This window comes from Lynx rufus, unplaced genomic scaffold (genome assembly GCF_022079265.1).
Source record: "Lynx rufus isolate CCGP_SWC_20201006 ecotype Redwood Valley unplaced genomic scaffold, mLynRuf1.p SCAF_11, whole genome shotgun sequence".
Lineage (NCBI taxonomy): Eukaryota > Metazoa > Chordata > Mammalia > Carnivora > Felidae > Lynx > Lynx rufus.
The window spans coordinates 12,422,439-12,448,757 of record NW_025814825.1 but is presented as its reverse complement, the minus strand read 5'-3'; the positions used below and the strand labels follow the sequence as shown (position 1 = coordinate 12,448,757).

The 26,319-nt window shown below is 40.2% G+C and overlaps 1 protein-coding gene and 1 non-coding gene across 2 annotated transcripts in view; both read left to right on the top strand.

The window, feature by feature from the left end:
* Positions 1–15,854, top strand: part of PPA1 (inorganic pyrophosphatase 1) — a 30,077-nt gene extending 14,223 nt beyond the window's left edge. Inside the window, exons 3-11 of the mRNA XM_047072882.1 lie at positions 494–547; positions 1,418–1,537; positions 4,199–4,285; positions 5,180–5,306; positions 7,196–7,323; positions 7,595–7,680; positions 13,518–13,587; positions 14,622–14,664; positions 15,504–15,854. Coding sequence (XP_046928838.1) covers positions 494–547; positions 1,418–1,537; positions 4,199–4,285; positions 5,180–5,306; positions 7,196–7,323; positions 7,595–7,680; positions 13,518–13,587; positions 14,622–14,664; positions 15,504–15,535 — 747 coding nt within the window. The 3' untranslated portion in view covers positions 15,536–15,854. The remainder of the gene's footprint in view (positions 1–493; positions 548–1,417; positions 1,538–4,198; positions 4,286–5,179; positions 5,307–7,195; positions 7,324–7,594; positions 7,681–13,517; positions 13,588–14,621; positions 14,665–15,503) is intronic.
* A 9,620-nt stretch (positions 15,855–25,474) lies between these two features.
* Positions 25,475–25,580, top strand: LOC124507349 (U6 spliceosomal RNA). The gene has a single exon (XR_006961003.1). It is a non-coding gene; the product is annotated as a U6 spliceosomal RNA (small nuclear RNA).
* Positions 25,581–26,319: the final 739 nt, after the last annotated feature.

The window sequence follows — 26,319 nt, the reverse complement described above, 5'->3', positions numbered from 1 at the left end:
AAAAAAAAAAAAAAAAACAACTATTTCCTTTCTTTATAGTAACATTCTTCCCACCCACCCACCCCCCCGACATTTTATTATGAAAAATTTATTATGTTTACTTAAACACACAAAAATTCGAAAGAATTACAGATTGGACAAGAAACACCCACCACCTTAATTCTACAGTTACTTTGCATATTTGGTCTGATTTTTTTTAAGTTTATGTATTTATTTTGAGAGAAAGCGCCTTCAATATCACGAACCATGAGATCATGACCTGAGCCAAAATCATCCAAAATCAAGAGTCCGAAATCAAGAGTCGGATGTTTAACTGACTAGGCCCCTGAGGTGCCCCGGGTCTGATTTTTTGGCTGACTTGTGTTGAAAGCCTATTGACTTCAAAGATCCAATACAACGAACAGTTTAACTTTGGCCGAACCAGTGAAACGCTCACTGGGGTGAGAGAACAAATTAGCTCCTATGACCATTTCACCTTCTATGTGTTTTTCAGGACGTGTTCCACATGATAGTTGAAGTACCGCGCTGGTCAAATGCAAAAATGGAGGTATGTTTCTCCTTACACTGATGATCAGGCTTAGGATATTAATTTTGATCTAAGCACACTGATTTGCATTGCTTGAATGTTCAACCGCTGAAGCCTAAGGTTTTCTTCTTGCTGGTCCCAATCTCGTCTCCGGTAGGTTGCATCGCCCACTGCCTGCCAGTCTTCCCCCTGGGCTCTGAAGCGGCAGACTGTCCTCCCCACACCTTTGCTTCTGGCTTCTGAAAGCCTAGAATTACCTGTTTCTCCTGTGTTATCCCCTTTAAGTCCATCAACGACTCCTCCAGACTCCTCCATGGAGTCACCGGGCTTTCTTCAGTTACCCCAGCCACCTGTGATTGTATTGGAATTTCTGTTACGTTAATTTCTTTCTGATGACTCCTAATAGATTCGGCTTTTTGTTGTGGATATTTGTTACATTTCTTCTATCACCTAATTAAGCTTTTTGACAGTAGCCATATTTTGCATGTAATATACACTCAAATATTTGAATAATTTAAAAAGTTTTAAGGAAAGCCTAAGTTGGATAATATTTACTTTGCCCTTTTAATACAAATCTTAAAACATTTCTCAAATGTTAGGATTTTATTCCAGGTAATTTTAGTTTTTGCTTTCTTGAATAAGTAAATTTTGGGGCTTTTTTTTTTAGTGTTTTTTTTCCCTTCTTGATAGTTCCTGTGTACCTCAAATAAGTTTTCCAATTTAAAGCTGATTATGGAAAAACTTTTATATCAAATCATAAAAATGTTAGAGGCAAAATACTTCATTAAAGTGGAATTACAGGATATGCATTCCATAATTCATTTCCTCAAATCGTTATTTGAATAGTATTTTATATCCAAATATACAATAATTTGAAATTTTTTATTTCAGATAGCTACAAAGGACCCTTTAAACCCAATTAAACAAGATGTGAAAAAAGGAAAACTCCGTTACGTTGCAAATCTGTTCCCTTATAAAGGATATATCTGGAATTACGGTGCTATCCCTCAGGTATGTATCTGTGCAGTGGCTAAAAATGTACTTTTTAGCTTACAAAAAATTGACCTATAGCTGTTAGTGGAAAAGATTTAAACACCTGCAGAAAGTTTATGCCATAGTAGATTTTACCAACATAAGAGTAATTATTATTTTTAATTTAAAAAACTTTTAAAAATGTTTTTATTTATTTTTGAGACAGAGAGAGACAGAGCATGAGCAGGGGAGGGGCAGAGAGAAAGGGAGACACAGAATCCGAAGCAGGCCCCAGGCTCAGAGCTGTCAGCACAGAGCCCAACGTGGGGCTCGAACTCACGGAGTGTGAGATCATGACCTGAGCTGAAGTCGGACGCCCAACCGACTGAGCCACCCAGGCGCCCCAGGAGTAATTACTTTAATACTTCCTTGAATAAACTTATTTTCAAAATAAACTGAAGATAAATGTTTTATGATATTTAAATTCACATTTGAAAGTTCTTTTCTGAAATATTTATCTTTCTATATGGACTGGTTGTAAACCATATGCTTTGTTTCTTTACGGAATGAGTGGCAAAGAGGGACCGTGTAGGCTAGTGGTTGAAAGCATGGATTTTTGGCACCACATCCCAAGTCCGCCACTTGCTGGCTCACCTGACTTGCCTCTCTTTCCTCCTCCCTGAGGCCAATCTCTCTGAGATTATGAGCACTTAATTCATATGGCTATTGTGAGGAGCCTGGCACAGGTAAGCTTTCATGTTGAGAGTCCTGATTTCTTCTTCTTAATGCCAGTCTTTTTGTGGTAAAGTAATAATGGGGTTCTGTTTTCCTAAACAGACAACACCTTTGAGGAGGGAGGATGTCTGTATTGTATACCAATTTATCCCAGCACAATGCCAGTGTGTATAGTAGGCTCTTATTTAATATTTAAAGGAAGAATCACTAGAATCATGTCTAGTATGAGTAAATGATGGATATTTAATTCCAGTTTGTCTAGGCTAATGCCTGTGGTACTTAGGATTTTTACATGAAATACTCAACTTACTTTTTCCTGTTGATAAATGGTTTGTTTTTATTAACCATTAAGTCTATTAAGTCGAGTCTACTGTGAAACAATCTGTAAGTTACCAAAACATAGATCAAACTCAGCTGGTAATCACAAAGTCATTTTTCTGCCTTAGTTATAGCACTTCACCTTGTATTCCAGTTCATTTAGTAGTTAGCCTCAAAATATTGTCCATCTGGGAAAACACTGCTGAAATACTTATTCTTCTGGAGGTTGGATTTGGCTTGTTGGATCTGGTCTTTGTTTACCCCCCTTCACTTTTATCTTTTTGCCTTTATTCCAGCTGAATAGCCAAGAAATATGTTCTAGATTGAGGGAGAAAATAACTAGAACAATAAGTACATTTTAAACATCCAAGCAAGCACAAGCCATCTGTAAGATCTCTGCAGAGATTCAGGAAATAAAGCTAGCAATTGAAAGCTCCAGAAGATCCTTGGGGCGCCTGGGTGGCGCAGTCGGTTAAGCGTCTGACTTCAGCCAGGTCACGATCTCACAGTCCGTGAGTTCGAGCCCCGCATCAGGCTCTGGGCTGATGGCTCAGAGCCTGGAGCCTGTTTCCGGTTCTGTGTCTCCCTCTCTCTCTGCCCCTCCCCCGTTCATGCTCTGTCTCTCTCTGTCCCAAAAATAAATAAACGTTGAAAAAAAAATTAAAAAAAAAAAAAAAAAAAAAAAAAAAGAAAGCTCCAGAAGATCCTGATTGAGCTTTTCAGTCTTGGCTCCTGGTCGGTGATGACACTTACCATCAGAACATCTCATTTCCCTTTTAGCATTACTGTCTACCTACCTCTGTTTTGGAAATTTATTTTAAAGAAAATCTAATTTATAGAAGATAGTGAGCACAAAAAGTTCATCAAAGCACTTTCCTTTTAATGTATTTTTTAAGTAAATATTTGGGTCTGTATTTGTGTTGCATGCTGTCTCAACTATTAGGTGGTTGGGTTTTGTTTGTTTTAAATAGGATTATTGTTGAGGCACCTGGCTGGCTCAGTTAGTAGAGCATGCGACTGTTGATCTTGGGGTTGTAAGTTCAAGCCCCACATTAAGTGTAGAGATCACTAAAAATAAAATAAATAAATAAACTTTAAAAAAAAGTATCATCTGTTTTAAAGCTTAAATTTAGGGGTGCCTGGGTGGCTCAGTCAGTTAAGTGTCCGACTCTTGAGGTTTGTGAGTTCGAGCCCTGCATCGGGCTCTGCACTGACAATCTGGAGCCTGACTTGGGATTCTCCCCCTCTCTTTGTCCCTCCCCCACTTGCTCTCTATATCTCTCTCAAAATAAATTTAAAAAACACTTAAACTTAAAAAAACAAAAAACAAAAATAAGAAATCTTAAATTCAGTTTAGCGTATTTAGCATAGAATATTTAGTTGAGTGTATATAGCATATTTAGCATAATAGGGTCCTAGCATTTAATTAAAATTACTGTGTGTAGTGAAGATTCTTAGATGTAAATCAAAAATTTCTTAAAAATGAGAAAAAAATAGCTGAATATTCATATTTTTGTAGAAAGACTCATGGGCTGCTATCTTTTAATGCAAACATGATCCACTTTGTCAGTAGCTTGTATAGAAATGATATACTCTCAGACTTAGTTTTTTTTTAATTTTTAATTAATTAATTAATTTAATTTTTAGACTTGGGAAGACCCAGGACACAATGACAAACACACTGGCTGTTGCGGTGACAATGACCCAATCGATGTGTGTGAAATTGGAAGCAAGGTAATGGAATCTGAAATGTTTTTCTGTAGTGTCAAGATGATAGTAACGAAGTATACAAAGTTCATACTTTAAAAAATATTGTGAATAAAATATATGCATATTAGTGAAATAGTGATGTCTCTTTGAGAAGTTAAAACTTCTAGTTCTGCTAAGCATTTGTATACTATAATGTGTGCATTTAAACTTAGTCTAAAAAAATGTATGTATACACGCACGCAGAAGAAGCAGTTGTGTTCTGCAGTGCTTTGGCAGGCAGATGACTAGTCAACGGGTAGAGTACCAGGAGGCAGATTTCATCTCGATACAAGGCAAACCTTGCCGACTTGCTCGGAACGGTCAGTGAACCGACCCATGTCAGCCAACCTCAGGAGCTGGAGCTCTATGGTCAGAATTTCTTCATCAAGTAGGGCAACTCTCACATCACGACTGTAGTTATCATTTCCTTACGATACCGCTCAGGCTGAGGGAAATAGTTAACAACCGAAAAGAAAGTTGGCATTCAGTTTTTTAACTCATTAAGTTAAATCATATTGTTTGACTTGCCTAATTCAGTTGTTTGAATAAAATAAAAAGTAAAGAAAGCACATTTAAATATGTGTTTGGAACATATTATGGAGGATTTATTTTTTGGCCCAGTCAATGACACCTCAAAAAATATGAATTATCCTCAACTACGTTACTGATTTTCTTAGGGCCTCCAAGGGTACTTATTTTCAGTTTTGATAAGACAGGGATCTGCTTGTTTAGCTTTTTAAAAATTGCCTAAAGAAACCATTTTATGGTAAGTTTGCAGAAACTTGGCATCTTCCTTGTTTCCTGTTATCTACCAAGTAAAACTTTTCTTCCAAAGTTTCATTCTGTGGTATTGTCCTAACTGTGGTTATTGACTCTTAGGTATGTGCAAGAGGTGAAATAATTAGTGTGAAAGTTCTGGGCATACTGGCTATGATCGATGAAGGGGAAACCGACTGGAAAGTCATTGCCATTAATGTGGATGATCCTGATGCAGCCAATTACAATGGTAAGGAAATCTGAAGATCTAAAGTCTTTACATCTAAATCTTACTCCCCACCAAATTTAACCTATAGAGACAGAATCACCTTCAGTAAGCACTAAGGAATAAGCCCACGCTTTCAAACTGTTAAAGAATGGAGAAGCAAAACATTTGACAAAGCACTGTTATTCCGCACAGTGAACTTCTTAGTAATTAACTTAGTAATTGAGTAAATTTTCTCCTTCATTCCAGGAAAGGAAAAATCTGGTAGTTTGTGTTTACTCTTTTCTCTTTTCCTTCCATACATACTAGCATTCTCTTGCTTTACTTATTTATTAAAAAATTTTTTTGAGTGAGATATGATCTGCATGCTATAAAATTCATCATTTTAAAGTGTACAATTCTACGATTTTTAATATATTCACTCTGTTGTGCAACTGTCTCCATTGTCTAATTCCAGAACGTGTTCCCTACTCTAACAGTAAGTTCTGTATCCATTAGCAGCCACTCCCTGTTCCCATTTCCCCCAGTCCCTGGCAATCACTAATGTATTGTTTGTCTTAATGGACTGGCCTGTTCTGAACATTTCACACAAATGGGATTGTATGTTAATGTGTCTGTCTAGCTTCTTTGACGTAGCATAATGTTTTCAGGACTCATCTGCAGTGTAACATGTATCAGTACTTCATTACCCACCCCCCCTTTTTTTTTTGGTGGTAAAATTCACTTAACACAAAATTACCATTTTAACAATTTTAAAGTGTACAATTTGGTGGCATTTAATACATTCACAAAGTCACACGACATCACCACAGTCTAGTTCCAGGACATTTCATCATTCTATGTCTAAGCAGTCACTCCCTATCCCCTGCTCTTCCCAGGCCCTGGCAATCCCTAATCTGCTGTCACCATAGATTTCCCGATTCTGGATATTTCTTGTACGTGGAATCCTAAAACATGTATGTGGCCTTTTGCCCTGCAGTTGAGGCTATTGGAGTACTGAAAACTTTCTCTGGGCGGTTGGCCCCATGCTGCAAATAGTATGCAGCTTTCCCTCCAAGTCAGCCTAAGATAGTGTCTGTCTGTCATCTGTTATAATCTGAAGAGTTTATTGGCATTGCTAGATGGAGAGAATTCTTGACTAGCCACACCTCTGGGAGAGATACACACAGAGCCATGGAAGAGGACTACTTACCACTAAAGCAGTCAGTTCAGACACACTGATCTTCTTGGTCGTTGTGGAGCCCCGATAGCCAGGTTGCCCTGCTATTTTGTGGGAACCCGCGAAAGTAAGCCTGGGGTTCCATGCTTGCTACAACACCAGGACTGCCGGGCTGGTTAGGAAAGCCAAACCCAAGAGGCAACAGCACAGAATTGGTGCTGTCTTTGGTAGGCTCTTGATGTGGCATCAGGAGGCAGTTCTGGTAGCTCTGGAGACCACTCCTGTGTCTCTGTATGCAGCTTTGCAAGATGAGGAACAAAAGTTGACTGGATTCTTTTTTGCCGACCTTTTCTTTTCTGGATCTGGTGTTCAGGATTCTCCAGTCCGGATCCAGCATACCTTTCAATGTCTGGTTCGCAGTCAGAGAGTTAAATCAGCTCTGACAGTTTTCCTCACTGTGGTATAATAAAAACATATTTGGTCTTTTGTTTCCAGTTCCTGGCAGAAAACTCTCTAATAGAAGTTACTATTGTATTGGTTGTTTTCTTAGTACTTAACATCAGAGCTATTCTAAGACACTAGATGATTTCCTTTTAATGTCTGTGTGTTCTCTTTTCAGCAAGGTGGTTCACTCTAATGTTATCTTGAACTTTTTTGATAATCCATCCTATCGCTCTCTCAAAGTACGTACTTGATATTTGTATTGCATGAACAATTACATATTCATCTTGCAATCTGCTTGTCCTCTTTTTAGATATTAACGATGTCAAGCGGCTGAAACCTGGGTACCTGGAAGCTACTGTGGACTGGTTTAGAAGGTACAAGGTTCCTGATGGAAAACCGGAGAACCAGTTTGCTTTCAATGCAGAATTTAAAGATAAGGTAGTGTGTCATATAGAAGTGTAGCTTTCGGCCCGTTTGTATCAAGACCAACTTAACTATATCGTTACCATTTAAAGACTGTATGACCATAAAACAAATGTTTAAAGATATAGGTAAGACAGCCTTGATATCGATTCATTTAAATGTCCTCTTCCATTTCTGACACAAGGAAACGAATTTAGAAAAGACAAAGTTCTCAGGCTTTGGCAAAATGTTGATAATAAGGAAAAGACACTTATCTGTCTTTGTAATGCATATCTTCAAATTACAGGATTTTGCAACTGATATTATTAAAAGCACTCATGACCACTGGAGAGCATTAGTGACGAAGAAGATCGATGGAAAGGGGATCAGTTGGTAAGCAGGAACTCTTCTCTGTGTGTTTACCACAGAAGGCAGACCAGCTTGCTCCAAAGGTTTTAACGACCATAAACACACTGTATTATTACATTCCTTTGAAAAGGGATGGCTGGTTTGTGAGTCATTGCTAAAGTAAGTGGGAAGGTAGGTATATAAGCAACTGAAAAGTACTCATGAGATACTCTCTGAACAAGTACAAACTAAAACTATAAAAGGGACCGTGGGATCAGAGCTTTGTGAGGGTAACTAGAAAGGCTTACAAGCAGAGTGCTCAGAATGTAGTGAGTGAAATAAGGTTGAGTGCAAGAGTTTTGCTCTGATCTAAATATGTAAGATGTGTTGCCGCTAAACCAGGATCTACCATGCACACAGAATTTACTACTGCTAATAATAGCTAATACTTATTGAGCAGTTAATATTTGCCAAACATGTAGCAGAGATGCAGGGAAATTAAACTTAACCAAAGTCATCCTTCAATAAGTGTTTCATGGTTAGGACTCACATCCAAGTCTGTCTGGCCCCCAACCCATGTCCAGGATCAGATGCTTCCTCTTGGGTTTTTAGAGGTTTACAAGAGAATGCCCACTATCACCACTTAACTAATGTCGTTCTTGAAATAGTAGCCAATGAAGTATATAAGAGAAATGATGTATTTTGATGCAGCAATGTTGGAAATGGAGGATCAAATTGTCATAGATGATATGATTTTGCACCTAGAAAACCCCAGGAAATAATTCAAAAAGGTGCCCTATTACAAAATGAGTGTGTATGTATATTGATAGCATTCTATACAAGTGATTACAGAAACTATAATGGAGGAAAAGGTCTCATATGGAATAGTATTTAAAAAAACAAACAGGGGCGCCTGGGTGGCTCAGTCGGTTAAGCAGCCGACTTCGGTTCAGGTCATGATCTCGCGGTCCGTGAGTTCGAGCCCTGCGTCGGGCTCTGTGCTGACAGCTCAGAGCCTGGAGCCTCTTTCAGATTCTGTGTCTCCCTCTCTCTGACCCTCCCCCGATCATACTCTGTCTCTCTCTGTCTCAAAAATAAATAAACGTTAAAAAAATAAAATAAAAATAAAACAAACAAAGAAACACCAGGACACCTGGTGTCCTAGTTGGTTAAGCCTCCAACTTTGACCCAGCTCACGATCTCACCGTTTGTGAGTTCAAGCCCCACATCAGGCCCTGTGCTGATAGCTCAGAGCCTGGAGCCTGCTTCAGATTCTGTCTCAGTCTCTCTCCACCCCTCCTCTGCTTGCACTCTGTCTGTCTGTCTGTCTGTCTCTCTCTCTCTCTCAAATATAAATAAACATTTAAAAAAAAAAGAAAAGAAACAGATTTGTATCTAAAATATACATGATACTCAGGGGCACTGACTGGGTGGCTCGATTGGTTAAGTGTCTGACTCTTGATTTCAGCTCTGTTCATGATCTCACGGTTTGTGAGATTGAGCCCTGTGGTGGGCACTGGGATTCTCTCTCTGTCTCTCTGCCCCTCCCCTGCTTGTACACATGTGTTCTCTCTCAAAATAAATAAACTTAGAAAAACAAAACACCAAGGTATAAACAAGACAGTGCAAGACCCATAAGAAGAGCAGTTTAAGACTATTGAGAAATATAAAATATGATAAAAAGAAAAGTAAACTATGTTCCTAAATAACATTCAATTTCGTTAGGAAAAATTTGCGTGTGAAAATAGCCAGGAAAATTCTGGAAAAAAAAAAAATGAGGGTAGTGTTGGAGGTGGGGGGAGGAGTGTTAATTATTTTCATAATGTTGAGTGATATTGTTTTACCCAAAGTTTGATATTGAAGAAGAAAGTCAGATTACTCAGTCCTGTTAGAGTTTGGTAGACCCAATGCCATATGGGAATTTAGTTTATAGTAAAGTATTACGGATGAATGGTGTTGGACCAACTGGCTGTTGAGGAAGAAAACAGGCTAGATCCCGACCTTCCTCCTTATTCTCCTTAATGGCAGATACACACTGGCAACCACCACCATGTTCTGGCTGTTTCGATTTGTGTTTAAAAGGTGCTGTGACCAGGTAGGTGCTTCATGAGCTCCCCAGGGAAGCAGCTCAGCATGTTTTCCTTATTTAATTAATGCACCCTTATTTAATTGGGTGCAGCCTGTCGGCCCTCGTCTTACATTAGTATTTAATTCCAGAAACATAAATTTTGATGCAAAAAAATTATAGAATAAGTATAGGTTAATCTATTAATTAGCTTATAGTAGAGAAGCCCTTTCTAAATAGAACACAGACTCAAAATCCATAAAAGAAAGGTTTACTTGTGATATTTTTATGTATCAGGAGACCATTTTTCCCAGTTTTTTTGTAAAAAAACACAACAAGGGGCAAAATAATTTGTAAATAGCTTATTCGAGTTGATAAGAAAAAGACAACTCAATAGATGGAGAGAAAAGATAGAAAAAGGAAGTTTACATATAAGAAGGTGTACAGACTCACTCATGATTTATAAAATGCAGTTCAGCAAGATAATGATATCCCCCATTAGATTTGCAAAAATTAAAAAAAATTAGATGATAGCCAGGGTTACCAAGAACATACATACATGGTTGTTGAGCGTATAAATGGGTACAGGCTTGGTGAAGGGGAATTTGACAATATCTAGTCCAGAAGTTAAAATTGCATGTATTTCTTTATACCACTACTGCTAGGAATATATCTGTAGTTCACCAAGATACACGTATAAGGATGTTCATTATAGTGCCCTTTATAATAGCAAAAAGGAAAAATGTAATGGTTAAGTACATCTATATGATAGGACAGTATATGGCACGTTAAAAGAATATCTTTATATGTTGATATGGAATGATATCCAAAACATATTAAGGGAGAAAAGCAAAGTTCCTAGTAGTGTACTTAACATGAACCCATTTATGCAAGATAAACACATACTCCACACTCACAACAGCATCTATTTATATTTAAATTTGGGGGGGCACCTAGGTGGCTCGGTTGGTTAAGTGTCTGACTCTTGATTTCAGCTCAGGTCCTGATCTCACAATTCATGAGGTTGAGCTCCACATTGGGCTTTTTTTGCACTGAGCACAGAGCCTGCTTGGGATTCTTTCTCTCCCTCTCTCTTTGCCCCTTCCCCATGCATGTGCGTGCTCTCTTTCTCTCTCAAAATAAATTGAAATAATAATAGTAGTTAAGATTATATTGCATCTATAGTTTATGGTTTTTGTTTTTTTTAATTTCTTAAAATGTTTGTTTATTTTTGAGAGAGAGAGACAGAGCATGAGCGGGAGGGAGACACAGAATCTGAAGCAGGCTCCAGGCTCTGAACTGTCAGGATAGAGCCCGTTGTGGGGCTCGAACCCACAAACCATGAGATCACGACCTGAGCTGGTCAGATGCTTAACCAACTGAGTCACCCAAGCGCCCCTGATTTTTGAAATATTTAACACTATAAGTATTTCCCCATGTCATTAAAAAATGTTTTTATAATATGTAATATTCCATCTCTGTAAAATATCCCATCTCCTAGATATACCATTTTTTTAAAGTTTATTTATTTAGAGAGAGAGAGCACACAAGTGAGTTTGAGCCATGGCTTATTCATAACTGATAATTGGTACCTTTGACCCCCTTTACCCATTTCACCCACCCTCCCTTCTGCCTCAGTTAACCCCCAGTATGTTCTCTATATCCATGAGCGTGGTTTTGTTTTTTCTGTTTTTAGATCCCACATATAAGTGAGATTACATGGTGTTTACCTTTTCCTGTGTGACTTATTTCAGTTAGCATAATGTTGTCACAAATGGCAAGGTCTCATTCTTTTTTATGGCTGAATAATATTCCAGAGTGTGTGTGTGTGTGTGTGTGTGTGTGTGTGTGTGTGTGTGTACGTACGTACACACTACATTTTCTTTATCCATTCATTCATTGGTAGACCTTTAGGTTTTTTCCATGTCTTGGTTGTTGTAAATCAAGCTGCAGTGAACACGAGGGTACATACACGTTTCCCATTTAGTGTTTTTGTATTCTTCTGATAAATACACAGAAGTCGAATTGCTGGATCAAGTGGTAATTCTATTTTTAATTTTTTGAGGACACTTCATACTGTTTTCCATAGTGACTGCATCAATTTGCATTTCCACCAGCAGTGCACAAGGGCTTCATTTTTCTTCTACATCCTACTAACACTTATTATTTCTTACCTTGTTGATATGGCTTGTTGATAATAGCCATTCTAATGGGTGTGATTCACAGTGGTTTTGATTTGCATTTCCCTGATGGTGAGTGTTATTGAGCATGTTTTTATGTACCTGTTGACCAACTGTATTGTGTGTCTTTGAAAAAATTTCTGTCTGATGCTCTTACCCATTTTTTAATCAGACTGATTGTTTGCTGTCAAGCTGTATGAGTTCTTTATATATGTATTTTGGATCTTAACCCCCTATCAGATACATGATTTGCAAATATTTTCTCCCATTTAGTAGGTTGCCTTTTCATTTTGTTGATGGTTCCCTTTGCCGTGTAGAAGCTTTTTAGTTTGATGTTGTCCCACTTACTTATTTTTTGCTTTTGTTTGCCTGTGCTTTTTGGATAAATCCAAAAATTGATCCCCAAAAGTGATGTCAGGGAGCTTACTGCCTGTGTTTTCCTGTAGGAGTTTAATGGTTTCAGGTCTTACATTCAAGTCTTTAACCTATTTTGGGTTAATATTTGTGTATAATGCAAGATAGTGGTCCAGTTTCATTCTTTGCTTGTGCCTGTCCAGTTTTTCCAACACCATTCATTGAAGAGACTGTCCTTTTCTCATTGTATATCTTGGCTCCTTTACCGTAAACTAGCTGACTTTATATGAATGGGTTTTATTCCTGGCTGTCTATTCTGTTCCATTGATCTCTGTGTCTGTTTTTATGCTAGTACCATACTGTTCTGGTTAACGTAACTTTGTAAGGTAGTGTGAAATCAGGGAGTGTGATGCCTCCAGCTTTGCTCTTATTTCTCAAAATTGTTTTGGGCTACTCAGGGTTTTTTGTGGCTCCACACAAATTTTAGGATTGTTTGTCCTGTTTGAAAAATGCCATTGAATTTTGATAGGGATTGCATTGAATCTGTAGACTGCTTTTGATAGTATGAACATTTTGACCATATTCTTCCAGTCCACGAGCATGGAGTATCTTTCCATTTATTTGTGTCTTCCTCAATTTCTTTTTATTAATGTCTTACAGTTTTCAGTGTACAGATCTCCCACCTCCTTGGTTAAATTGGGGTGCCCAGCTAGCTCAGTTGGTGAAGCATGCATCTCTTGATCTCGGGGTCGTGAGTTCAAGCCCCACATAGAGATTACTTAGAGCATACACAGAGATTACTTAAAAAAAAATTTATTCCTGGGTATTTTATTCTTTTTGATGCAACTGTAAATATTATTATTTTCTTTCTTTTTTAAAAAATTGTTTTGGTAACGTTTATTCTTGAGAGAGAGGGAGATACAGAATCTGAAGCAGGCTCCAGGCTCTAAGCTGTCAGCACAGAGCCCAGCACGGGGCTTGAACCCATGAACCGTGAGATCATGACCTGAGCTGAAGTCGGAATCTTAACCTACTGAGCCACCCTGGCGCCCCAAGTGTTACTATTTTCTTAATTTCTCTTTCCGATGGTCTGTTATTAGTGAATAGAAAATGTAACAGATTTCTGTATATATTGATTTTCTATCCTACAACTTGAGTAAACTTGATTCAGGTAAACCAAACTTGAATCTCATCTGGCTTCCCATCTCAACCTGTTGTTTTTTAACTCTTAATAGACAGGTTTCGTTACTATGACTCATGACTACTTTTGTTTTCTTTCACAGCATGAATACTACGGTGCCTGAGAGCCCCTTCAAGTGTGATCCTGATGCTGCCAAAGCTATTGTGGATGCTGTATGTAAAATTTTCCTTGAAAAAGACCGTTCCTGATGGCTAAAAAAAACTATGCTAATGGGGAAGGAAAGTACTTCTTTCAACAAATATCAGAGTTCCTCCTCATGCATATTACCGTGTTAGGTCTTGAAATTGCAAACGATGAGCGCACACAAGTAGACCTTTGACTGAAGGAAGAAGCTAAGAAGGATGCTAGTCAACACTAACAGGGCAGATGAGAAAACAGTATAATTTGTAACAATCAAAATGATTCCAGAATATACCGACTAACCCAAGTGCCTGCGTACCTATCACAGGCCATTTTTCACAAAAGAATTAATGGGAACTTACTTGACTTTTTATAGAAAGGACTAAGAAAGTGGTCAAGTTTCAGGCACCGTGCAGGAGTGGTTCATAATCTTACAATTTTGACTTTGTATTATTTTCAATTATTTGGATTAACCAAAAGACTGAACTAGATAATCCTAAATTATTCTTATTAACTATATTAAATAAGGAAAACAAACAGAAAACATGAAGTCTGACTTCTTACTAGTAGCCTTGTAAGTGGGGTATATTACAAGGAAAAAGAATAATTTAACAACGAAGCCAGTATATTTAGGTTTGTCTTTATACATGAATCCTGACAACGTTGAGGTGAATTGGAAAAATTAGAAGGGAAAAACCATTGGCTAACAATCATAACTTTTCAATGAGAACGCTCTGCCTACTTTTTATGTATGTGTGTATATATATATATATATATATATATATGTATATATATAAAATCATTGCAAATGCATAAATCAGTTATCTCAAGATGCATTTCCTTTTGTTTATTCTCCTGGGTGCCTTCAAAAGCTAAGAGGCCTGAATTTGTTTCTTGGCAGGAGAGCAAACATTACCTTGTTTCTATATATTATAAATTATTTTTAGGATTTAAAAATTGGGGAAGTCCTCTTCTGTTCAGATTCTGTTTAATATATGTGTTGGTGTACTTTTTTAGCTTATTTTTTTCTGGCATTAGACTAATACATTTTCATATTTTATTTTAGTTACCACCACCATGTGAATCTGCCTGCACAATACCAACAGATGGTAAGATCTCCATTCTAGTAAAACTACACTAAACATTGTATGTATGTGTGGGAAAATTATATCTGTATCTACAGATACATCTTACATACCACATCTACGGAGAAAGAGAAGGAAGGGGAGAAGAGGCATTTCTAGAGTCCCATAATGTCTGTGGGAAGAAGGATAGCTGCACGGGCTCTCCTTCCCCCCAGCCCCCATCATGGCAGTTTCCCAAGCACGACCCAGTCTTCTCCTCTGGGTGCTGGGTGGATGCCTTGTAGATGTTGGAGCAGGTGGGGCTCTGGATCCCAATCTGGCCACAGGCTGCTTCACCCAGAAAACAGTTCTCTCCCCCTGTAGATTTAGAATTCTCTATAAGGTTCTTCTGGTGAGAATTACGTGTGTATTGATTAGTATCAAGAGTAAAGAAGCCCAAAAGAAAACACTGTGATTAGTCACCTGTTTTTGCTTATAAATGTCACATGTAATGTCACATTGTGAAATGTCACGTCGAAGTTTTTTTTTAAGGCAACCCATGGTAGGATATATGTTGGGTATGTTTTGATCCTTCTTATTTATTTAAGAAAAAAAATTTTTTTTGAACATTTATTCATTATTGAGGGACAGAGACAGAGCATGAACATGGGAGGGGCAGAGAGAGGGGGAGATACAGAATCTGAAGCAGGCTCCAGGCTCTGAGCTGTCAGCACAGAGCCCGATGTGGGGCTCGGACCCACGAGCAGTGAGATCATGACCAGAGCCAAAGTCGGATGCTTAACCGACTGAGCCGCCCAGGTGCCCCGGGTATGTTTTGATTCTTAATAGAGATTCTAATTTGGTTTTCTTTTCTCCAAATACAGTGGATAAGTGGTTCCATCACCAGAAAAACTAAGGAAAATTCTGTGGAATACAAGCTGATATTGCTGCGTCCTGTTCATCTGGAGTATTAGATGCAAAAGTAGTAGCTTTTCAAAGCTTTAAATTCATAGAGCTCATCTAACTAAAGCAAATTCTGCTGTGACCAATATTCAGAATGTTATCCATCTAAAAGCATTTTTCATATCTCAACTAAGATAACTATTAGTACATGTTTCACTGTCAAAGCAGTTGTAATTTGGAAGTCATTTGTGAATAAACATGCAAGATAACTACATATTGGATGTATATGTTTACCATGTGTTAGGAAATAAAATTATTTTGCTGAAACTTCATTTATAATATTTTTACTTTAATCTGAAACCTGATGTTACCAAAGAGGCGTGGGTTGCCGTTTGGCGTTTGTTTTCTATCCGTGATCTTATAATTCAATTTTGTAATTATTAGGCTAAAATTGGCTTGATTTTTAGGAACCTGAGAATGAAACGCCTTGTGTTTACAGTAGCCTCGATACTATGTTCTTACCTAATTCCTAGCATCCCGTTGTAAAGCAGAAGTTTTTATATTAGCAGAAAGCAAAACCTTGCTCAGCTTTTGAAATGATATAGTTACTTTTTTAATTTCTCTAATCAACTAATTGGACTCTTGAGTTATTTACATTATATTCTGAGTTATTAGCCCAGGTAGCTCTGTGATTAAGGTCATGTGTTTTGAAGCTGTACAGACCTGAATTTTCAATCCTAGCCTATCGACTTTTAACTCTGTAACCTTAGGTCAGTTACCAAACACCCAACTTCAGTTCCCTCATTTGTAAATAAGATGTTACTTGTGTAATGGCATGTATTAAGTGGATTTTTTAAACTGAAATTTTTCATTGAGATCAATGTAGATTCACATCCAGTTAGTTGTAAGAGATAATACAGAGAATTTCTCTCTCTACCTTTCCCTGTTCCTCCAAAGGTACGATTTTGCAAAGCGATAGTATAATGTCACAATCAGGACAATGGCTTTGAGACAGAATACTGATCTTATTCAGATTTTCCAGTTTTACCTATACTCGTTTGTGGTGTGTATTGTTGTGTACAACTGAGTCGCCTAGGAAGGTTCCTGTACCCTACAAGATGCTCAAGTTTTGGCAACACGACCTCCTGTCGCCCTTTTATAACCACGCTTTCCTCTTTCATGGTCTTTCCACCCCCCCATCCTTAATCTCCAAATCAGCAACTGCTAATTTGTCCTCTAGTTCTACAATTTTGTCATTTCAAGAATGTTCTATAAATGGTACCATATAGTGGGTAACCTTGGGTTTGGCTTTTTTTTACTCAGCGTAATTCCCTGGAGATTCTTCTAGGTTGTTGCATGTTTTTGAAAATTCATTCTTTTTTATTCATCCCTTTTTATTGTTGAGTGGTATTCCATGGTATGCATACCAAACTTTGTTTTGCCTGTTGAAGGACTTCCAGGCTCACTGCAGTTTTTGGCTGTTACAAATAAAGCTGCCGTGAACATTCCCATACACATTTGTGTGTCAGTATCACCTTCCATTGTAACTGCTAGGTCAAATGATAGATGCACGTTTATTTTTTTTTTTAATGTTTATTTATTTATTTTGAGAGAGCACGGAGGAGGGGGCAGAGGGAGACAGAGAAAATCCCGAGCAGGCTCCTCGATGTCAGCTGGAAGCCCGACTCGGGCTTGACCCCACAAACCGTGAGATCCTGACCTGAGCTGAAATCAAGAGTCAGATGCTCAACCGACTGAGCCACTCAGGCACCTCAATAGATGCACATTTAGTTTAATAATAAGAAGCTGCCAAATTGTTTTCCGGGGTGGCTCCACTATTTCACATTTAAGATAGTTACCGCTATGTTTGCATTGTATCCTGTTTGGGGTTTGCTCAGCTTGGGTCTGTAAGTTTGTGTCTTTCACCAGATGTGGGAATTTTTAGCCATATTTCTTCAAATACCCTTTTAGGCCTAACCCCCCTCTCCTTTCGATCTGATGATACAAGGGTTGGATCTTTGGTTACTGTCCCCAGGCCCGTAGCTCTCTTTTCCCAGCCTATTTTCTTTTTCACAGTGGGTGAGCTGTGTTGTTCTGTCCCCAAGTTCATGGAGCCTGTCCTCCGTCATCTGCACTCTGACAGTGAACCACTGAGCAAGTGTGCCATTATAATGGAACTATGAAGTTAACTGTATTTTTAGTTCTATGGTTTTTATTCAGTTCTTTTTTATAACTTACATTTCTTTGTTGAGATTCTCTATTTTTTAACCTATTTCAAGGGAATTTCCAATGGACAGTCTAATGGCAGTCTTAAGATGGCTGCTTTAAAATCCTTGTCACAATTCATCTCAGTGTTGGCATCCATTGTCTTTTTTCATTCAGTTGCGATTTCCTTGGTTCACGGTATGATGGGTAATTGTTAGTAGTATCCTAGACATTTCATCTGTGATGGCCCTATTTAAATCTCATGTCTTAGCAGGTGTCACCCCACTTAGGGCTAGCACATGGGGCTCGGCCTACTTTGGGGACTGCGGTTTCAAAGGCACTTTACAGCAGCTTTGCAGTGTTACTTTGGTCTGCCTGGTTTTATGTGGTGCCCTTGGAGCTTCTGTTGGTACCTGCAGGTGCCACCTCAAGGGGCTGGTGGGTATCTCTTGGTGGGGGAAGCATGTGTGGGTCCCCAAACTGATCCCCTCCATCTAGCCAGGGACTAGGCCAGTGTCTCTGGGTCGAGGAGGAGAGTCTTACTTAGGCTGCAGGGATAAAGAGGCTTCCTGGACTTGTCCACCTGCGATAGCTGGATTTCTCCCTCAGGCTCAGCCTGCCCACCCACTTAGGATACTTGGTGGAGAGTCTGTAGGGAAAGAGAATACGTCCCTGGTGGCTTATTCCTGGCTGGACTCCCAGCGATCCCCCTTGCCAGGTAGTGTCACACCCACCAGCGAGACACCCATTCTCTAAGAGGGAGGAATGAGTCTATCTGGGCTGCCTTCTATTGCTAGGTTAAGGGTTGGGGAAGGACTCTCCCTTGGGTGGTAGGACGCACGTGCCCTGCCACTGTGCTGTTCTCTGGTCCTGGTCCCAAACCAGCTCACCTTTTACCACCTTCCGGGGTTTTCCTTTGGTTGTCTCTTTTGCCATTTCCACGGTCTGTAGTTGTGTGTCGCCGTGAGGAGCAAGGAAAAACGGGGCTATGCCATCTTGCCTGGACCCAGAATCAGAAATGTCAACATTCAGATTTTAGCAGTATTTCTCATACTCCTTTTATAAGTCTGTTTTTAAATGTTGCCTCAGTCATGGTCATACACGACTGCTGAAGTGATTTATTTGTCAGGATGAGAAATATGTTTTGTAACGAAAGATTATACAACGTGGGGGACTTCATAAAAATTGGCCCAATAGTTAGGAATCAGTCACGAAGGTTTTTGCCAGTTTTTAATGCAGCAAATGACTTTTTTTTCCCCCAAGGACTTGGAAGTCAAGCCTGACTATATTATTACCATGGTTAAGTTACTTGGCCTATCTGAGCTTTAGTTTTTCCATCTGTAAGATGGTCATTGAATCATCATCACAGGGTGGAAGGAATGGAGGTGAAGGACTTCCCCAGTGCCGGGCTCAGAGCAGGTGCTCAATGGAGGCTAGTTGTTCATAATTGTAATCTCAACAACACCGAGTGGGATCACTGCATCTTTTTCAGATAAGGGAATCTGCAACATTGGCCCGGTTGTGTAAAGGGTCTGACTGAGCGCTCCAACTGGAAATTCAAAATTCACTTGCACCATTGCCGAGCCCTGGCCTGCATACGCTGCAGCTGTAAAGGCAATTATGTCCCATCTGATCAGCATATTTGCTCTGCAAGGGCTTCACTTGTGCTTTTGCACAGAATGTTCTTTACGTGTATAAAGAGCTGCCCCGGGCTACTGCTTTCTGGGCAGAAGGGAATTTGCTTTTTACGTGGACAAGAATGCAGTGCAAATTGCTTCATGGCGGGCAAGTATTTATTAAACAATTATAAACTAGAGTTCGTTACCACATAGTTCATTGTCCCCTCTGTTGTGGTGGAATCTTTCCCGTAGTTATTACAAAAACTTCAAATTAACGAGAAAATTGTCATCAGCAGGAAGATTACACAATGAAAATCACAAGGTTATGTGGCAATCTGAATTTAAGAAGAAGCCTAAGAGAAGTCTGGCCATCTCTATCAAAAGTTTAAACTCCTTCTTACCCTTGGAGTCAGCAATTCTGCTCAGAGAATTCATTCCATTTGACTGAGAGTAGTCAACCGAGCGCACGGTGTATGGCAGCTTTGTTTAGTACGGCAAAACCTGGAAAAATGTCTAACTGTCCAGTTGAGAAGTGGCTAAGTATATTATCAGTATACCATGTAGCGGTTCAAGAATAAAGTCACTGCATGGGCTGATATGGAAAAGATGTTCAAAATACATAAGTGAAAAGACAAAATTGTACTCTAGCAGCTAACTGTGGCCTGTGGGCCAAATCCAGCCTGCCACCTGTCCGGTAACTAAAATCGCTTTGGAACACAGCCACACCCATTCATTTACAAATTGCTGTGGCTGCCTTCAAGCTACAATGGAGAGTTTAGTAGTTGGGACAGAGACCATATGGCCTTCAAAGCCAAAAATATTTCCTATTCAACACGTTACTGAAAACATTTGCCAATCCTTGCTCAATCCTCTGATCCTCTTCGTGTTTTTGACCAAGTGAGCACGGGGGAAACGTTATACATTAGTGGATATGCTCGTACGGACAGAGACCATTTCTGGAAACAAACCACGGTTAACCATGATTATCTTGGGGTGGGAACGCAGACATAAGCACGGAAGCAGTGGGGTCCAGGGAGTTTCCTTCCACTTCATAAGATTCTGTGCTCTCTGGATGGTTTTCCTAAAAGCATGTGTAACTTATTTTTTTTTTTTTTAAGAAAATCAAATGAAGCAGGACACCAATGGACAGTGCTCAGCGCAGCTAGGGGCAGAGGGCTCCCGGCTCCAGGCAGCCGGGTGCGGGTGACCCTTGCACCACCAGCACTGAATCACCTGCGATATTTATAAAAAATAAAGAAGTAAATACAATATATAATATATATGTATAATGTAATATGTATAATATATATATGTATACATATATAACAATATGTATAACAATATACATATTACATATACTTAATACATATATATATATTCTAGATATACTATATGTATGTTCTCTATATATTTTATCTATATGTTCTGTATACAGTCTATAGTCTCTGTGTGTGTGTGTGTATATATATGTGTGTGTGTGTATATGTGTGTGTGTGTGTGTGTGTGTGTGTGTGTGTATCCTACTAAATTAGACCCAGGAGGTGCTAGGCCCTGAAATCTAATTTTGAACCAGCTCCCCCAGGTGATTCTAACATACCTTGATGTTTGAAACCACTGCTCTAGTCATGAATCTCATAAATCGGCGAAAGATTTCTCAGTGGGTTGTAATATAATCAGCATGAGATAACCAGCAAACATCTACCACAGCAGCAGCAACAGCAACAACAAAAATAGCTCCCATTTGTGAGGCCCCTGGCTGGCCCAATTAGAGCATACGACCCTTGATCTCGGGGTTGTGAGTTCACACCCCATGTTGGCTGTAGAGACTACGTAAAAAAAAAAAAATCATAAATAAAAAACCTCCCACTTGTGAGTACTTACTAAATGTCAGGCCCTGTGCTATATGCTTTACGTACTTCCATCTTGTTTAATTCACTTGCAACACGGAACCAAGGAGGCCAAGGGACTGTGGTCTCTGAGCGCCTGGGGCCAGGCCCTTGGTGAAGGGCAGGGAATGTCACATCATCCCAGCCCCATGGCCCTCCCCGCAGTGAGGGGCCGGTCTCCTTTGTCACCTGGCAAAGCTACATAATACTGGCTGCAGTTGGTCAGGTGGTCCCAAGACACTAACTGGCTGGGTTACCTTCAACACACAGCACACGGCTTCCACTCTTGGGAAATGAGGTTTGACCTGGGTCCCCTTGAAGGCCTCTTCCAGAGCTGACACCCACGCCCCCACCTTAGAGCCGTAGTATGGGTGTTCCAGTGTGACATGTGGCTCCTCGCTGCTGCACCCATGCGCCTGGGGCCATCCTCCCCTAACCTGTCCGCCTGCTCCTTCCCTGGGAGGCAGATGGTGATGCTGTTGCACACCTGAGTCACGTCTACTTCCCTAGCATCCCTGTCCTCCCTCGCATCTCTCCTCTCAGCTCGTTAAAATATACCCACGTGGGGGCTCCAGCACCCCACGGGGACGCAGCCTGTGCCCAGGGGTCCTAGAGCCACCGCGTAGAACCGTGCAAAGACCTGCAGCTTCTATATTACTGGAGGGTGAATAATCACAAGGTTATTCATAGGTTAAAAGAAAGACACACACACACACACACACACACACACACACACCAGACATGCTGTGGTTTTGAATGCTGGCTTCCCACGGATTTTGAAGAGAAACATGCTATCTCAGGGCAAGGTGCTACCTGTGGCTTTGCTATCTAGGGCTATGCCACCAGATCCCTGGAGTCAAAGTTCATTCTCCTCTGGTCTTGGAGTAAATTCAGAGGCACTTTGCAGAGCACTGCAGGCAAAGAGCTCTGTGCTTCCAGTCGTGAGCCTTGAGTTCTAGCTCTGGCTCTGTGTGACATCAGGCAGATCTTTTGACTTCTCTGGGCCTCATTTTCCTCATTCTGTATAATAACAGAGTGGACTCCTACCCGAGCATATATTTTAACACGGAAGATATCATGTCTCCATGACTCTGATGTAGTCCAGTGGAGCAGGGATGAGCTGGGGAAAGAAAAGTTTCTCTCGGTGACTCGCGCTGGGCTAAGAGCTGGAGGGACAGAAAACCGCAGTCTCACCCTCTTTGCCTTCAAGAAGTTCACTGGTATGGAGGTACACTGAAAAATGATGGTACATGTAGAGAAACTGGACCCCCCCATACACTGCTGGTGGGAATGCAAAATGGTGCAGCCGCCTTGGAAAACAGGCGGTTTGAACATAGTGTTGAAACACTTGAACATAGTGTTACCAGATCACACAGCAGTCTACCCCTAGGTATGTACCAAGAGAAATGTGTCCACACAACAATTTGTACAGATGTTCATAGCAGCATTGTTTAGAATAGCCAACAAGTGTAAATATGCCAAATGTCCATCAACTGCTGAGTGGATAAGTGGTATGACCATGAAGTAGGTATTTTTCAGCTGTGAAAAGGGATGAAATACTGGCACGTGCTACAACCTGGATGAACCGAGAAAACATTATGCTGAGTGAAAGCAGCCAGACACAAAAAGCCATATATCTCGCACGACTCCATTTACATGAAAGTCTAGAATAGGAAGATCCATCAGGACAGAAAGTACATTAGTGCTTGCCAGCGGCTGGAGTGAGGGGGAGTGGGGCTAATGGGTATGGGGTTTCTTTGGGGAATGGCGAAAATTGAGGTGATGACTGCCCAATTCTGTGAACATACTGAAAATCACCGAATTGTACCCTGTAAATGGGTCACTTGTATGATACGTGAATTACATCTCAATAAGGCCATCATGAAAGAAACAAAAATCATTGTAAACCCAACATCAGAGGTGCTATAAGTGGAGAAAAGAAGCAGGGGGACAATTTGGGAAGGGGCCACCCGGGAAAGACTGACTGCGGGGTTTTGCCTGACCGGAGTCTTGAGAAACAAGGTGCAGAAGAGATGGAAGGGTGTTCCAGACACAGGGAACAGCCCACGCTAGGGAAGTATTCCCAAGGCTAGAGAGGATGTCGATGGTAACACTCAACCTTTATTGAATGTTTGCACCATGCCAGCAAACTAAAGTTATATGACCTTATTTAATCTCCATAAAAATCGTTACTTCATTCACTCCGTCAGTTATTGAACAAATTTCATTGGACACCACCTAGGTGCCAGGAACGGAGCTAACCACCAGAGACACTATGCGGAGGTAGATGCTTGTATTATCCATTTGAGGCACATTAAGATTAAATAAGTTACCCAAAGTGAGAGTGTGAGTAAGTGGAAGAACTGGGATTCAAACCCATGTGGTCTGACTCCAGAGCTCATTTTCAAAACGTGGTCTTTGATACATCCCTATAAATAGTAATCATTTAGTGTAAATGCATAAATACCATCACATGTTTCTCCCTTCCTCTCTCTCTTACTCTATCGCGCTCACTCTTTTTTTTTTTTTTAAAGTTTTATTTATTTAAGTAATCTCTACACCCCACTTGGGGCTCAAACTTGCGGCCCCGAGATCAAGAGTCGCAGATTCCTCTGCACCAGCCAGGCTCTCCCCTCCCCCTCTCTGTCAATCTTTTTCTTTTCCTAGTTTGGTTGAGAGGACACGGTCAGACGACAGCGTAAGTTGCAAGGTGCACAACTCGTCGGGGCTCCTGGCTGGCTCAGTCAGAAAGGCATCCAGTTCTTGATCCCCGAATTGTGAGTTTTAGCCTCACGCTGGGTGTAGAGATGCCTTACAGAAATTTTTAAAAACTTAAAGAAAAATCGAGGTGTACGACATATTGATGAGATACGCTCACGCGGTGTAAAATGACTAAAACCACAGCGTCAGCCAACCCCTCCATCATGGCACCTCAGGTCATTCACCATTTCTTTTTCGTAGTGAGAATATTTAAGATCTGCTCTCTTGGCGACTGTTGAGTATGTAACACAGATCACCCTACTCAACCGCCACTCCACTCTTGTTTCTATGAGTTTGGCTTTTTCTGGATTCCATGTGTGAGTGATATCCTAGAGTACTGACTTCTTTTTCTGGCTTATCCCGCTTAGCATAATGTCTGCAGGCTCGTCCGTGTTGTCACGAATGGCAGGGTTTCTTTCTCATGGCTGAATAATGTTCCATCGTGTATACGTACCATGTCGTCTTTATCCATTCAATCATCAATGGGCATGTAGACGGTTTCTGTGCCTTGGCTATTGTGACCAGGGCTGCAATGAACATGGGAGTGCACGTATCTCTTTGAGCTCCGTTTTCATTGTCTTTGGATATATACCCAGAAATGTAAGAGCTGGATCATACGGTAGTTCGATTTTTTTTCATTTTTTGAGGAAACTCCATACTGCTTTCCACAGTGGCTGCACCAATTAAGATTCCCACCAACAGTGCACAAGGGGCCCCTTTTCTCCACATCCTCACCAACACTTGCTATCTCTTGTCTTTTTGAGAATGGCCATTCTGAAACAGGTGTGAGGCAATATCTCATTGTGGTTTTGAGCTGCATTTCCTTGATGACTAGTGATGTCACATACCTGTTGGCCATCTGTATGCCCTGCTTTGAGAAAATGTCTGTTCAGACCCTCTGCCCATTTTTTAATCAGGTTGGTTTTTTGCTATTGAGTTGTATGAATTCTTTATGAATTTTGGATAGTAACCCCTTATCAGATATATGATTGGCAAATATTTCTCCCATTCCATAGGTTGCCTTGTAATTTTATTTTTGTATATTCCCTCCCTAGCCCTAGAGTCAGCCATGTCTCAAAGAGCCTTGGTTCCTTTCATTGGAGAATGGTATTAGAAACCAAGATCTGGGTGGTGGGTGTGCTCATTGCTACTGAGTTGCTTCTAGGTCCTCTCAGTGGATGCGGCAAGGAAAAATATGTGGGTATAACAACCTGTATAAATACACATAGGTATAAATATTTCCATGTATAGCCATCTGTATCTATATTAAGCCAAATATGAATGCATACTAATGCCTCCAACTCTAAACCTACCCCTCTGAAGCCAGGGCCTACACTTTGAAAGGTCCCTGCAAAGAAGGGGGTGAAGGGACCCAAAGAGAAAAAAGGGAAAGTCAGTGCTGATGAGGATTGGAATAACCCTGCAGAAAATGGAGATGCTCAAATGGACCAGGCACAGAAAGCTGACAACACTGGAGGTTCCGTGCTGACTTCGGCAGCACATATACTGAAACTGGAATGGTAAGGGAAGATTAGCATGGCCCCTGTGCACGTATGACACTCAAATTTGTGAAAATGCTGGAGGTTTCAAGTGAAACATGTGCATTAAAAAATTTTTTTAGGGGCACCTGGCTGGCTCAATCAGAGGAGCATGCAACTCTTGACCTCCGGATCATGAGTTCGAGCCCCACGCTGGGTGTAGAGATTGCTTAAATAAATAAAACTTAATTCTTTTTAAAATTGTGATAAAATACACATATCTTACAATTTAAGAATTTATAATATTAACCATTTTTAAAAATGTTTTTACTTGTTTTTGAGAGAGAGAGAGCATGTGTGCGCAGCTGGGGAGGGGCAGAGAGAGGGGGAGACAGAGGATCTAAAGCAGGTTCTGCACTGACAGTAGAGAGCTCGATGAGGGGTTTGAACTCGTGAACCACGAGATCATGATCCGAGCCAAAATCAAGAGTTGGACACTCAACTGGCTGAGCCACCCAGGTGCCCCATGACTGGCTTATTTCAATTAGCATGTCGTTAAGGTTCATTCATGTTGTAGCGTCAGATTTCCTTCCCTTTTAAGCCTGAATAGTATCCATTGTGTGTATATATCACTTTTCTCTATTCATTTATCTGGTGATGGACACCTGGGTTACTTTCACCTCTTGGATACTGTGAATAATGCTCCTGTGAGCATGGGTGTACAAATATCTCTGTCAGATCCTGTTTTCAATCCTTTGGGATACATAATGAAGAAGTGGAATTGCTAAGTCAGATGGTAAATCTATTTTCAACATTTTGAGCAACGACCATACTGTTTTGTACAGCAGC